Raw genomic sequence first — 14,588 nt, 5'->3', positions numbered from 1 at the left:
TTGACTAAAATTAATGCTAAATCATTTTACTCACGCAGCTCACTTCCTCATTACTTTTCTATAAACTACATTTCCATTTGTAGCCAATATGACATTCAGAAATGTAATAGATCTGCGATTCCAATTATTCTGGCAACCCTGAATAAAAACCACTGCAACCGCGCTGTCTTAAAAAGTCAACTAATTCGTTAATAGAATCCGCTTTTGATTTAATCTCAGTATGAATCCAGCTGTCCTTTTAAAGCCTCACAGGTTGTTAGAGAATATTTGTGAAGAAACGTAATGAAAGTCAAGGAACACACCACACATGTAAAGAAGAACGTTTGTAAATCATGGTTAGGTTATAAAACAACTTCCAAGGCTTTCGACATTTCACAGTGCACTAATCAATCCATCATCTCAGAATAGAAAGACCGTGGCACAACTTCCTGGGACATGGCAGTCCACCTAATCTGGCAAACTGGGAAAGGAGAGTATTAGTCAGACAAGCAAGCAATAGTTTGTTAAGAAACTATTAGACATGTAAAGTGGAGGGAAAGTCTAAGCCAGCCATGTAGGAGACAGCTCAAGTAAAGGAAAATATAAAAAAAAAAGTTAAGTATCCATTTGTATCATTTACTTCTATTTTATGAAGTATTTTTGAATTTAATTTAATTTCCACAATAATGCCCTTTTCTGTCTTGGTCTACCAAATGTAGAGGAACTATATGGGAACTCCTGCCAAGTAAATATAATCGCCATTCTCCAGAAATTTCACCAGAAATAAAAATGATCTACCATGTTGGGAACAAAATTTGCAAAGGAGTAAACTAGTGTACTGGTGCATGAACACATAACACACATAAACACACACACACACACACACACACAAACAGACACACAGACCTCTGTGTTGAGCCAGAGCATCATTTACATAAAGAGGAAGCTAGAATCTTTGTGTGTTTGGTGAAGGTGCAATAGTAACGTACATATTATCAGTAAGGGAAGCATATATGTGTCTGGATTTAAATAGAGGTTCCTGAATGTGAAAGAGCAGCATTGTCCACCCCAGCTTCAGCGTCCACCGAGCTACTACGATTTTGTCATGGAGTCCTGCAAAGTGGTGGAAAATATCTACCTGCTGGTCGTTGTCACGCTCATCAGTGTTCTTCAGAACGGTGAGATGAAGACAATAGTTTTTAAGGAATTTTAAAAACTGTTTTCTAAACTGTTTAAAAGTTTTCTGTTTGTGTTTTCAGTGTTTTTTGCTCAAAAGGTTGAGAGGGAATGCAAGAACCGCAACACGAGCGGTTCTGCTTTTCAGCGAGTGTCTTGTGCAAAGTGAGTGCCCTTTTCTCAACTCTTAATTTCGCCGTTAACATAAAGCAACTGAGAAATACTCTGTTTCTCTGTTACTTTATACAGAAATACAATAAGATTACTTTGTGTAATGGTAAGGTTTACATTTTATTTAAATTACTCCAAATATTACCCACCACTGGGAGGCTGTTCATAGTTTCCCAAACTAAACTATGTTAAAAAAAAAAGCCAGTAAATAGCTTGTTAATAGCCAGTAATTTACAAGTCACTTTATTACTTTGCTTTTTATGTAAATAAATAATAGTTTTGCTTAAAAAGTACTCATGCAATATGCTTAGTTTAAAACTTGTATTGGCATTCGCACTTGGGTGAAAATATCCAGTAAATGATAATAGCGTCATTAGAAAGAAGTTCATAACGCTAACAAAACTTGAACTAGATGAAAATCCTTTTTAGGAGATGATTAATTTTTTTTTTTTAGATTTTCTCTTTTTGGCTTGGTGTTTATATACTGTTAGGGCGTGAGTTACATCACAGGCTTTTCTCCGGTTACTCCATTATTCCACAAGCAGCAACGCTCTTCCTGTTTTAACAGAAAATGTTCAAGTCATATCCTCTCTTTTGTTTGCTAGGCAAGATAAAACAAATGCTGATCTTCTGAACTGTTTTGCACATTTTAAAGGGTTGTTTTTAAGGAAACGTTCATAGAAAGCAGCTCAGACGTCTACATTCACTCATAGGTATTATGTAAGATTAGCATTTGAACAGTTCTGAGATGACTAACGTACTAAATTCAACAACTTTGCAGCACAAATTTTTATTCTGTTGTCATCATCAGGACAAATTAAGTTCTTCCTCTTCCTCTGTCTAAATGGCCCTTAGCTAGCTGACTGTCAGCCACACACTTTTTGAAGCCATTGTCAGCAAGCTTCTGTCAGATACATTTTCCTGGCACTCAACTGACTTTCAAACATTTTTTTCGTAAATATACAGTTGTGACTGGGTTAATGCTTAATGTTATTTTGTTGTATCCATAGCAATTATTCCATGTGTTATTGCATTTTGATGAAACATTGGTGAAATTTTTTTATCATCTAGCTGTTTGTTAGTTAGACCCCTCACTGGCAAGAAAATACCCCCATCCCACACCATGATGCTGTCACTACCATGCTTGACAACAGGAATTGTATAATTAGACTCGAAACCTTCATCTGAACTACTCCGAACATGTTCTTGTCATTGTCACAGCTCAGCTCAGCAAAGTTTTCTCCTGAAAATGTTTTGGTTTGTCCTTGCATGCAGCTGGGATTTTACAATCAAGCTTTTGGAGTTGGAACAAGGGCTTCTGTCTTGTTGAGCACTTTATCCAAGGCAGTTTAATGAATATTTAAGCACATAAATAAAATAAATACAATTATTGAGAGATCTTAATAGTGACAGAATAATACTGTCTTTACTGTAATGGTCTTTAAGATTTTAATCCTGACTGGATTATGCATCAACCAGCTGGATTAGCACAAAATACATTAAAGGCTTGTTGCTGCCATGTCAACCTTCCAAACTGCTCATGTCTTCTGGGGTTGTGGTTCAATTCTACTCCGCATTTCCAAAATGAGCAGCAAACATGAAGCAGTTCCTAGTCTTTATACACTACTGGAACAAACTTCCAGAAAACTGCAGAAGTGCTGAAACACTGAGTTCCTTTAAATGAAGGCTAAAATCCCATTTGGTTAGAATTGCCCTTTGATAAAACAAAGGGCAATTTGTTTTATCAACCTATCATTGTTTTCTCTTACTTTGCCACTTCAATGTCATGTTGTTTTGCTTTTTTGTTATTTTTATTTTCCTTCTAATTATGTAAGACGCTTTGAATCACTTTGCTGCTAAAAAAAAAACAAAACAGTGCAATACATATAAAAGGGCCATGCCTCACCTTACCTTGCCTTACCATGCTCTTCCCAAGAATAACTTCCTTTGGACATTAAAGCTTATCTTATCGATCTGATCTTATGTCAGTGGTCGTCTTATAGAACTGACTAACATGAGGTTTCTGGAGTGGTCTCTACCTGAACACTGCTGAAAATCATTGCAGTTAAAAGCTGAGTTTGTGCTAGGAAATGAACCAGGTTAAATGTAACACAGAAATCCTTCCAAGCAGGAGGTCAAATGTGACGTTTTGATCTTTTGAAATTAATCATATACGTGATCACTCAAAAGTTTGGAGACAACTTTGCATTGAATTGATTGAGAAGGCGTGTCTCTCTGTTTGACAGGTGGGGCATCTTTTACAAACCTTTGATTCACAGGTCAATGTTTTGTTTGATTGCTTTGCTCTCATGATTCGTTAAAGTTTAAATGCATGACTCAATCTGAACATAAAAATGAAACTACAACCTTTCACTTTAAGATTGACCACATCAAATGTTAGAAAAGCAGAAAACTTGAAAAAAATTAGATTTTGAGAAAATCAAAATCTAATTTAACTAGCATGCTTTTGTCTGCAGACCAGCAGTGTACTTTCAGTTTTTCTTGTGTGGAGTTTTAGACTCTATGACAATTATGTTTCCTGGTTACTACAACTGAGCATTTAAAAAGCTTTAGCCCACAGCCATAAACTCATTTTTATTGCTGCAACGTTCTGCAACCCGTTAGCGATTTTTTCAGCCCATCATTGCAAATTATTTCCCCTTAGTTAATTACAGCTGTTGCCGATTATGTGCTCTCTGATGGTTGTAACTTGTCCAGTTTTCACATATTTCATTGTTTGTCTTGTCTTGGGCACTGCAGATAGATTTTTGAATTTCAGTCTGTTTCTAGTTCTGTAAAGACTAAGTTAACAAATACAATTTGCTTCATCGCAGCCGGAACTGCATGGATGCCTACCCGACTTTTCTGGCAGTGATGTGGTGTGCAGGAGTTTGTCTCAGTCAAGGTAATGATTAAGCTTAGTCAATAGGCACGCTTTTGTCCTTCATTTTTACAGCCATGGGGGTCTGACTCATTTGAGAGGAGTTCTGTTAACAAGGAATACTTTTTATGTTAACTGGAATCATGTTATTCAACATTTCCAGCTGTAGCGAAACAGAGTGTACCCTTTTTTTAGTATGTGACACTTACACTTAGCTGTAAAACAACATGGACTTTAGTGAAACATATCATTTGGCAATGTTTTTTGGCATAATGAATAGAAAAAATATCTCAATATCTTGTCACGTACTTGATGTATGTTGCAGAGTTTACACACAAATTAGCAGATCAAATGACTGGCAGTAGTCTTAGTGGCATAAACAAGGGGTAGCTGTCTGAGACAATAGCCACTTTTTACATGCGTTTCTTTTTAAGCATGATCATAAGGGGAGGGATTACAACATTTATGCATCGATTCATACAAAGCTGTTTCAAATGTTGAACTCTACTCAAATGATACTAGGATTTCAATTTCCATTACAGCAACATGCTGAAATTAAATTTGAGAAATTATGTATGAGGCTTGAAATTTCTAGTATTTGTGGCCCCCATCTGTTACCCCGCACAAATCTTTCTGGAAGCACCCCTGCAACTATGGTACGATCTTAATGTCATAGTTAAGAGCTTCTAAAATATAGATCAAAAGAAATAGTTTCAGACTTAGTAGATTTCCTGGGCTCTCAAATTGTACACTTGTCATTACATTTATATAGTAGGTCATGTAAGTGTAAAAAAAGTTTGTATAAAGTTATAAATCCACCTTCTTTGCCCCCATCGCTTCCTCAAGCCCCTGCAGCCTTCGCCGGGATCATCTACCTTCTTGTCAGACAGAAGTACTTCATTGGATATCTGGGACAGAGCTCTCAAAGGTAAGCCAGTTTATCCAGTGCGTTATCTATTATGTATATGGAAATCATTTTTGACTAGTTATTTTATTGCACAGCACTCCTGGGTACCTGTTTGGAAAACGCATCATCTCCTTCCTGTCCCTGATGTGCATTGTGGGCATCTTCAACTACCTGCTGTGGCGCTACTATGGCAGCGACTACAAGGAATACGTAGAAACCATCACAAACGCTGCATCTGCTCTCCTGCTCCTCCCATAGCTCAGCATGTCACATATAGGGAGGAACATAAGTACTGAACATGCCAGTGTTTTTATCAGTGATTATCTCTTATTGCTAATGGGGCTATTGACATGTAACACAGATAATTCACGCATACACAATACAAAAAATAAGTATATAATTTCAGCTAGTTGTAATAAAGCATAATGGCACAGGGAATAGCAATTGAACACAACAAAAACTAGCTTAAAAGAAGGCGTAGACAGCTAAGAACGCTGCAGAAATCTGTCAGCACTTAAAAAGCAACACTACTCCCTATCAGCAACAAATAACTGGTTTAATCCCCATTAAAACCTATAAAAGAGATTACTTCCAGCATGCAAGAAGTGGGAATCAAGTATTGCAACCTTGTTGTTCCAGAACCTGCTGAAGGAATTAATTACAGATGCGTTTCTAAACTGCTGAATGTTCCAGTAAACAGAGATTACTGGAACAACCTTGGAGTGGAAAGAATTTGACCATAAACCAGCCACAACTAAGTTTTCGTCACAAGATTTTCAGCAGAATAGTTAACATAATCCGGAGAGCTGTCCAAGAGTCAACGACCACCAAACATGGCACTAGCAGGTCCTGTTGGTCCACGAGAACAGAGAGCAATTTGGTGGAGACATTTTACTCCACTTCACTAACAGAACTGTAAGGTTTGATGGTGGGAACATATACAAGTCAAATTAGGGTGGATTTTAGTTAATGGTCTCAGAAAACAAAGGAAATACAACTAATTGAATGGGACAGACTAGAATTAAGCCGAGTAGGCAGAATTGGAGATGCAAGCTTACAGAAGTTCAAATTCCTCCTAACCAATGTAAGGTACTAGTTTCTTTAAAGGGATAAATTGTCAAATATTTCTTTAGTTCTCAATTTCTCCAAGTAGTTTTAAGAAAATCTTTTCATATTATTCCACTTTAAAATTGTAGACAAAGTTGTCATGTTAATTTCTAAGCAGTACTACTTGGGTTATTACCAACATCTGTGAAGTTCATGTCAATAGCTTCATTACATAAGTTCAATGTTTTTTTTTTTTGCATATCCCACATTCAAGTCAAAAGTCACAGATTTAAAACGCTTTAATCGCATGTAAAAAGTTTTATTTCATTTTATCATATAAAATTATTCTACAACCTTAAGAAAATAAACCCAAATGAAACAATATTCCAAACATGTTCAATCACTGTACAGCACAAGCAACTGCAGAACCCAGTTGGAGAAAAAAATTATACACATGTACATGCAAGTTTAAAAAAAAATAATTATTTACATGTATAATATGACTATAATCTCAAAGGCATCCCACATTTCTTTTCAGTCTTTGCTGGTACTTTTCCACCCACTGACCAGCAGATGAATCCAAAGCCAGCAGTTCAAATACCAAACTCCTGACAAAGCAGCAGAGTTCAACTGATTGGCTTCTCATTCACTGATGAGAACACTCCTCTTCAGTTTTCTTTAAAATATGCAGCAACAGATGCTGGAAAACTTTGCAGATACAATCCTTATGGTCTCCCTCATGTGTTTCTTATCAGTCTCAGCTGTAAAAATAAAGCACAGGGTTAAATTAAAAAAAAAAAAAAAAAACACTTAATTTTAATTTTTTATTTTATGATTAGGTGTGCAGAACAGTTGACTTGCCTGAAATGATCTTTTGCTGCGGCCGAACCAGTGAGGGAAGTCAAATAGGGCATCAGAGTAGTACTTCAGGGTGAAGGAGGCATCCTTCCATGTTGGATTATATTTCATCAGGTTCTCAGCAATGAGGCCTTCAGCAGCCAAGCTCTGCAAAATTTCACTCAAGTCAATCTGAAGTGGAAGAAGAGCCACATTGATTAATAATTTGCAGCAGCAGTAAATTAATAAACACAGAACAAATGAACAAAAACAGCTGAGTTTACCTCCACCCTGTAGCTCTCTCCAGCCACGGAGGAGATGGTCCAGTCCAGGCCTTTCTCCATCTGCCACTTCATCATGGGATTCCCACCATTGATGGACAGCACGTACTCCTGCAGAACTACAAACAATGGAAGACATTTTAAAATAGGGACAAGTAGGAGTTTGTAGTTAGACACGCAGAAAAAATGTCCAAGTGACCTCAATTCTGTGCTGCCTTTAAGCCAATTACTCCACCCAGCTGCAAGCTGCCCAACATGAGTCATTTAAACCGGTGCATGCAACCAAATGAAAAACACTGAAACTAGCCGAGCTGCAGGATAAAAGGGACATTTACCTCTGGGCTGTATGGGCCCCTTCTTGCTGGCTTCTAGCATGTTTTGCTCGCAGAGAGAAACCAACACATAGATCCTCTTGGACAGCAGACTTTTCCTCATGCTGGTATACTCCCACAAATTGTGCATTTTAAGCTTCCTACAAGAGAGGGTATAAAAACGAGTTTCATTTGTGCAGATTTACTGAATACTTTATTCTATGCAATGAGTGTCTGTTACTCACCTTCCTAGTGAGTTCTGGAAAACTACATCAAAATCCCCGGAGTGAAACTTATCGATGAAAACCAGGTTCTCTTCTCCGCACTGGACCTGGTAAGCCGAGCCCACGGCCTTCACGGTGAAACCCTCCGGTGGGTTTTTCAGAAACTGACCCAGTTCTGTCACTGTGGTCCCGTTGGGTAGTGTGTTTATCGTCATGGTGTCCCGCTGCCAGTCTCGAAGCTCCTCTTCCAGACGCCGCTGCAACTGTTTACAGGATAACTGAGTCAGCTGTAGCGCGAAGAACTCTTATATAGTTGCTCATGACGCAACTTCCGGATTCTGCCTGCCAAAATAAAAACTCACAGCCAGGATTTGGTCACGGACATAATAAAGTACAAAAACAAAAAATAGCTTTTTTAAACTCTCAAATCAGGTGCCGTATTTTGACTTTACATTCAAAACCAATACAAAGCAGTGTATAAAGTAGAAGAAAAATCATAGTTTTTAACAAAACAAATTTACTCTGATACTCTTAAATACAGTGGAAATCAATGCCTTTGGAAATCATCGTATTGATAAACTAATAGAAATTATACATAATAAATAACTGAAAGGACAGGCAAGAAAATCATCAATAAATCTAGCATTAAGGAAGAAAAATTAAATAAATTTGGCAACAAAGTTTGTTGTCAAATTTAAATGTGTTTATAGTTTTATCTTAGAATGTAAGTTATTTAAATTGCAAATGCAAATGTTTTGTTTTCTAAACTGCTGTTCAGGTTGTGATAGTGGACTGCCATTATCTGAAATGTGTTTTATCTTATTATCAAATTCATTGAGCCTCAGTATCTTAATAATTTTGAATTTGTGGCAGGATAAAGTAACCTTTTATTCTATGAAAATCATAAATGTTGAAACGCTTTTAACATATACAATACGACAACATGGACATTATTATTTCAAATTATGTCATTACAGTTCTATATCTTCAAAAGTGTATTAAACAAAATGGTTGATTGAGATAAATGCTTAGAACTTCCAATAATGACTTTTCTAACATACACCATGTGTGATCATACTTCTAATAGGTGCCTCATTTTTTGCACTTCCTTCTTCATTTTGCAGTTCCGAAACAAACGCAATTTCTGAAACAAAGATGCATTAACACTGATATGTCCCTTATCCTTCATGTGAACAATCTGTTCCGTGAAATGGGACTGTGCTGTTGCAATGCTTTGATTCATGATTTGTGTAATCAGTTTGAAAATACTTCATGACTTTAGCAATGCTGTCACTATTAATAAAAACCCTCCTACAAAGCAAACTAAAGAGTCATTTATTCTTAAGTGCAAAAATCCACTTAAATATAAACTCCAACTCTTGCTTATTTTATGGGAAAATTTAAAATGTGTAAAAGTTAATTTAGATTGTACATCAGTTCACATGTGCTTTATAAATCCAGTAGAAGTATTACTGCAGCTTTTTTCACTATTGGTGCAAGGTGCAACTTGAAGGAGTAATTGCAATTATTAAGTTGTCCACTCTTACAACTAAACTCCAAGGTTTTCTTCTTTTTTTCTCCGACAGGTCTGGCAGTAATATAAATGTTGACTGGTTAGTGAAACTGAACAAAAAAAAAAGTGGTAAATCACAGTTCGTTTCTGATTTATCACACAGATTAATATGTTTTCACAGACAGCTAACGTGGTTTGGATAGGATCTGGAAAAACTGTTTTTGGTGTTTAATGATCTAAAACATTTAAGTGTAAAAGAAAAGAGCAACTAGGGAGGAAATCTGTGAGGATAAATACTTTTCTTTTACAGTATTTTCATAACCATAGATTTATTGCCATGTGTGGATTAAGTGACAGCTCAGCCTTTTATCTCCCAGCCTGACCCTTTGCAAACAATCTTATTTTTTTGCAGCCCTTCCACTTCCTGTAAGATCTTCAGTGAAACGTGATTTTGTTCTGACCCAGTTACTTTTATGTCTGCATTCAACTTCAATGCTGGTAATATTGGAAAACAATACAATTGTTTGACAAACCACCTGTTTGTTTGACAGCCTGTCCTTGTGCACACACTTCAGAATTTTCCATTACTAATTCACATGCATAATTTACACACATAGACCATATTGTTGGTACCAATCTGTTAACAATGGATTGGTTTCAGTGATAATGAAACCAGTTTCAAAATAACTTGAAACTGACAAAAATAATTAATTGTAGGCATAATGTTAAAACTTATATTCTCTATGCAATTTAACATCTGATTGAAGTAACATTTTTGTACAATAATTCAGACATTAAGGGGTCACTTATTGATCTTACCTCAGCCTGCTGGTTTTCTTCCATTCACAGTCATTTCCTATATTCTTCTCCCTTTGTTCCCATTTATCTCTGATTAACTCTTCTGGTTTGCTTTGTCATTTCCACTCCTTCTCAGTATTTAAACTCCAGCATTTTCATTCGTTGTCACTGGATATTTTTGTTATTTGCTTCCCAAGTTCAAAGACCCGTTCAGTCTGCATTTGTTCTGTAAGTTCTTTTATTAAAATATTTTATTTCACCACAGTTCTACTCTGCAGTTGGGCCCTTTTCAAACTTAAGCCATGACAGTTAGCTTGCGAATATGGAATACAATGACCACGCTTATCTGCATTAAATGGTAAAGATTTACATTCCTGAAGCATCTAAACAAATCAATGCTCAATTTGAAATTAAAAATCTTATCCATGAGCTAAATTGTATTCTTTCACTAGCTATAAAAACAACAACATAGAGACTTTTAAACAAAGATGGACAATTGTAAGATAAAACTTTTGAGGAATGAGTTGGACCTATTTGTGTTACAATACAAGTGATATTTCATGTAAACAATCTGTCTCATGAAACTTGAGCCAAAGTGAACTGCCACACTATTGAACCTTACCTGTTAGCTCTGCAGCCCAACCTTCTGTAAACAACCCCAATGATTTATTGCTCTTCCACTTCATCTAACTCAACAGACTGTTCCCAATAATGGAAAGGGGAAATCTATGTTGGTTTGACCAACACATGTTTAGATCACAGGTTACCCTGAATCAGCAGCAGTCACATCACCCAGACATTTTAGCCTGAAGGAAACAGAAAGAAAACAGACAAACTTGTCATGATTTTGTGTTTAAACATTTTACAGGATGAGAAAAAAGACATGTCTTGGTTGTTTTTTGGAAATAGGACCATGTAGCACCAACAACCAATTCAATTTAAATCACTTGGTTTATCTAGCATCAAATGTCATCTTGAGCCACTTTGTGAGATAAACAGATTTGATTTATATTTAAAAATATATAAACTAATCATCCATCATCTATACTAGCTTGTCCATGCAGAGGAGCAGGTGCTTTTCATCACTGGTCATTGGGTGAATGGTGTGGAACACCCTGCACAGGTTGTCTGTCCTGCAGACACACACTCATACTTTAAGGGCTCAGCAGAAAGAAACGATGCCTGTCATTCCCTATTCATTTCCCATGAACTTGCACGATGAGGTAAAAACCAGACCCTTGTACTACACTTTATTTCCAGAGGGTCTGGGCTCTGCAGCTGAGAAATGATTGCTTCCTGGAGGCGTAGACTGTGTTGAAGTTTTAGATTTTACCCAATGACTAAGGTTTGTCCGTGATGCATGTAATGCGTCAGTTCAACTCTGTGAACAAATTGCCTACGCTGTAAACAACTCTCCCTCACTGTGAAGATAGATTCGAACGAGGCATTTGTTAATGTTAATTCATCATTTGGAAGCGTGACCAACACGGACTGAATGGTTTTGTTCACTTCCTTCACCGCCATTGCTAAAGCTACAGAGACACTATAATTCCAAAACAGCGCAGAAAACTGATATAATCAGTTACAACTTCTGTCTCTATTTACTTTGTGGCCCGGCTCAAATTCTACATGGGCAATCCATTTAAATGGAAGAAAGCCCAGACTGTCTGTGAAGTGAGATTTTAATCTATTGTAAAAGCCTGCTCATCTCCAAACATAGACTTAGTTCTGTTTATTAGTTATCAAGCATTTTGCTCTGAAACTAAACCAGTGCTGAGCAAGTGAAGCCTATTCTTTTGCCAGATCTTTGTATGCACAGAAATAAATAAATATGTTGAGCTTTTATAAAGAAAATTTGTTCATGTTTGCTGTAAACATCTGTATATAAAATTTAGTACAGAGTCATCTTAACATAATTGCACAATTTTGTGTGCTTTATGTTTTGATGTGAAACCTCGCTAGATTTTATTTCCAATCTTGTTCTTGACACTTTTCTAGCAAAATGATAGGGTTTTATTTTTGAATACCTATTGGCTTTAAGAACACCATATGTTTCCAGCCTGATTTTATTGCCCTTCTATTTATTTGTTACCTCTGCTGCGTGTTATACCGCTGTACACACACCTCTCATTTCTTTATGGGATACTTCACCTGATTTATGCAAAATATGTGCAACTCAAAACAGTGCTTTTCATCTAATATTCTGTTTGCTCCTCTGGAGAACATTTTGCCAGCTCTTTTGTGCCAAGAATCTTTTGATATAAGGAAATTAAAATGAGTTACATTTTGATGAATAGACATTGCAAAGACAAATTGACCTTTATTAGATTTTAATGGACTTGTTTTCCATTCTGTTGCATAGATAACCAAAAGCAAACAGGCTCACACTATGTGGTTGAATGTGCAAAGAATATAAAAAAATATTAAGAGTTTTTTGTTATTGGATGTTTGGGGCTGCGAACCATAAAAAATCTTCAAAGTAGATAAATCTATCCTCAGATGAAACTCATGCTGCATACCATTCTTGGTGACAAACAAAATAAGAATGCAGACACAGTCAGTAAATATAGATACACCCAATCAACAATGATTCACTGGGTTGACCTAGCCTTTTCCAGCAATAACTGGAAACTATCTGTCCTTTCTGTGACCTCCTTGGTCTTTTACATTGCTACTGACCTAACACTGTCTTTACATAAAGTTGCATCGGTCCATTAGGTCCCAGGCTTTGGATTAAGCACAACTCTGAGGTCAAGCTCATGTCTTGACTTCGACTGGACCGTTGCACCTCCTTCACTTTTTAAAATTTCAGCCATTGTCTTGAAGATTATGACAATTGTTCTCTGTTCCTACATGATTCAAGGAGCAAGGTCAGATGTTGGACATATGTTTATTATATATGTTTTTACATTTGTCTCTAGATAATCTACAGTTTATGTTAGTCTCAGTGTCTAATAATAAGCACAGGCCATATCCAATCCATCAATGTGTTTGACACAAATGTTTGTATTGGTAAGACGTATTTGCTTTACAGCAAGTTCAACGCTGAATGTTACAGTCAAACATCTCGGCTTTTGTCTTTCTCAGATAAAGAAAATTGCTGCACTAACCATACCATTCAGCATGTTTTTTTATGACTGCCTCTGCCAGTCTCTAATCCTTGAGACGGCAGCAGACTTAAAAGCATGAGCAGTGTTCATAGGGACAGGTAGTGAAAATACAGGGATGTTATATGAAAACTAAATGCTAAAACAGTATTGCTGGAGTTTTATGCTGTCAAGAGACTGGGACTGATCTATGTTAAATGCCTTGTTTGTTAAAGCAGGTGTGTGATGGTGCATTTAATTCCCAACCTATGTGATAATCTAATTGCAGTTGGTCCTGAAAGGTGGTTTTATTCTTAATCAGAGGGGCCAATAGGAGTCCTTCCAGGAATTATAGGACGTGTAATGGTAGGCCAGCAGGTCGGATGTCCTCCAAAGCATAGGAACTTGGTTAGGCCAAAATTTTATAAGTGCTGCAGAATCCTACATAGCTGGGGAGCACAGTCCTTTATCACTGCAGTAGAATAATGTGGCCCATTGAACGGAGAAACGTTGTCTATATGTATTCAAGTCGAAACGCCTGACTTAGAATAGGTTTAATGATTTTCTTTTATAATTATTCTTTTTCATTTTCTGTATATTACGACTCAATGCACCTGAAATCAATCACCGTTAGAGTGAAAAATATCGAGGGGAGTCGGACGCTTCATTGGCAAGGCATTCAAACTTGAAATAGTGATTTTCCACATATGACAGTGTCCACTAGAGGCCGCTACAACTTCGCAGTAACTAACCCTCGCTTTACAGGCAAGTGGACTGGCAGCTCCAAACGGCTCAGGCAGCCCAGGAATGATGCAAGCTGTCCCCGGTCGGTAAAGCAGCAGCCACGCCTATCATGTCTCAGCATAATGTGGTTAATGGCTGTGAACTGGTCGCTGTGTTTTTTCTTTGGCTCGGTAAGTGCAGTAAATGGTGTAATTGCATTCAGTCAGCGTTAGCTAACTCGCTACACCAAGCTGGAAGCACTTCGGTAGACTGTCGGCTAACGAGCGGAAGTGGCGTTGATATAAACTTCAAAGTTAAGGTCGTTATAATAGTAAAGTTAAAATACGTAGGTTTAATTTTAATGGGCTCTTTGCACCTCAGCTTCCGCGTTCGGGGTAAAGCGGCTCGATTGTTTCCGATCCAATACAAATATCATTTACATTAGGTGCTTGCAGTGCTTGGCCAAGGTTTGTACATCGATCCGAAGCCCCAACAAGTCAGCTGGAGAAAGGTTTTAAGATGTTCGCTTCGTTATACATTCACTGACACGAAGGTGAGTTTTACTTAAACTTTGTGGCTAACATTAACCTTAGCTTATGCTAGTAGGCAATATTCTCGGACATTGTTCTTGTAAAATGTGCTATTTAAGTATCT

At 37.0% G+C, this 14,588-nt stretch overlaps 3 protein-coding genes across 4 annotated transcripts in view; 2 read left to right on the top strand and 1 right to left on the bottom strand.

Annotated features, from left to right (window-relative positions):
• The first annotated feature begins 924 nt into the window (after positions 1-924).
• On the top strand, positions 925-9,142 carry alox5ap (arachidonate 5-lipoxygenase activating protein). Its single transcript, XM_014983195.2, has 5 exons — positions 925-1,157; positions 1,239-1,320; positions 4,161-4,231; positions 5,054-5,135; positions 5,210-9,142. The coding sequence occupies exons 1-5, from the start codon at positions 1,085-1,087 to the stop codon at positions 5,370-5,372; spliced, it is 471 nt and encodes a 156-aa protein (XP_014838681.1). The 5' UTR covers positions 925-1,084; the 3' UTR covers positions 5,373-9,142.
• On the bottom strand, positions 6,460-8,096 carry medag (mesenteric estrogen dependent adipogenesis). 2 transcript variants are annotated; one of them, XM_014983194.2, is made up of 5 exons: positions 7,836-8,029; positions 7,615-7,751; positions 7,283-7,398; positions 7,023-7,190; positions 6,460-6,922 (listed from the first exon to the last, which is right to left on the bottom strand). In XM_014983194.2, exons 1-5 carry the CDS (start codon positions 8,027-8,029, stop codon positions 6,899-6,901), a joined length of 639 nt encoding a protein of 212 aa, XP_014838680.1. In that variant the 3' UTR covers positions 6,460-6,898. The 2 variants fall into 2 exon arrangements, with proteins under 2 accessions (XP_014838680.1, XP_087868844.1); XM_088012718.1 differs by lacking the exon at positions 6,460-6,922 and having other exon boundaries at positions 6,967-7,190; positions 7,836-8,096.
• Positions 9,143-13,831: 4,689 nt separating the features above from the next.
• Positions 13,832-14,588, top strand: part of b3glctb (beta 3-glucosyltransferase b) — a 30,457-nt gene continuing 29,700 nt past the window's right edge. Inside the window, exon 1 of the mRNA XM_014983196.2 lies at positions 13,832-14,125. Within this exon, the coding sequence (XP_014838682.2) occupies positions 13,919-14,125 (207 nt within the window). The 5' untranslated portion in view covers positions 13,832-13,918. The remainder of the gene's footprint in view (positions 14,126-14,588) is intronic.

This window comes from Poecilia mexicana, unplaced genomic scaffold, assembly GCF_051168715.1.
Source record: "Poecilia mexicana isolate PSO_F unplaced genomic scaffold, ASM5116871v1 scaffold_14, whole genome shotgun sequence".
NCBI lineage: Eukaryota > Metazoa > Chordata > Actinopteri > Cyprinodontiformes > Poeciliidae > Poecilia > Poecilia mexicana.
Note: the sequence above shows the minus strand (reverse complement) of the source record. Positions and strands in the feature narration are given on the sequence as shown.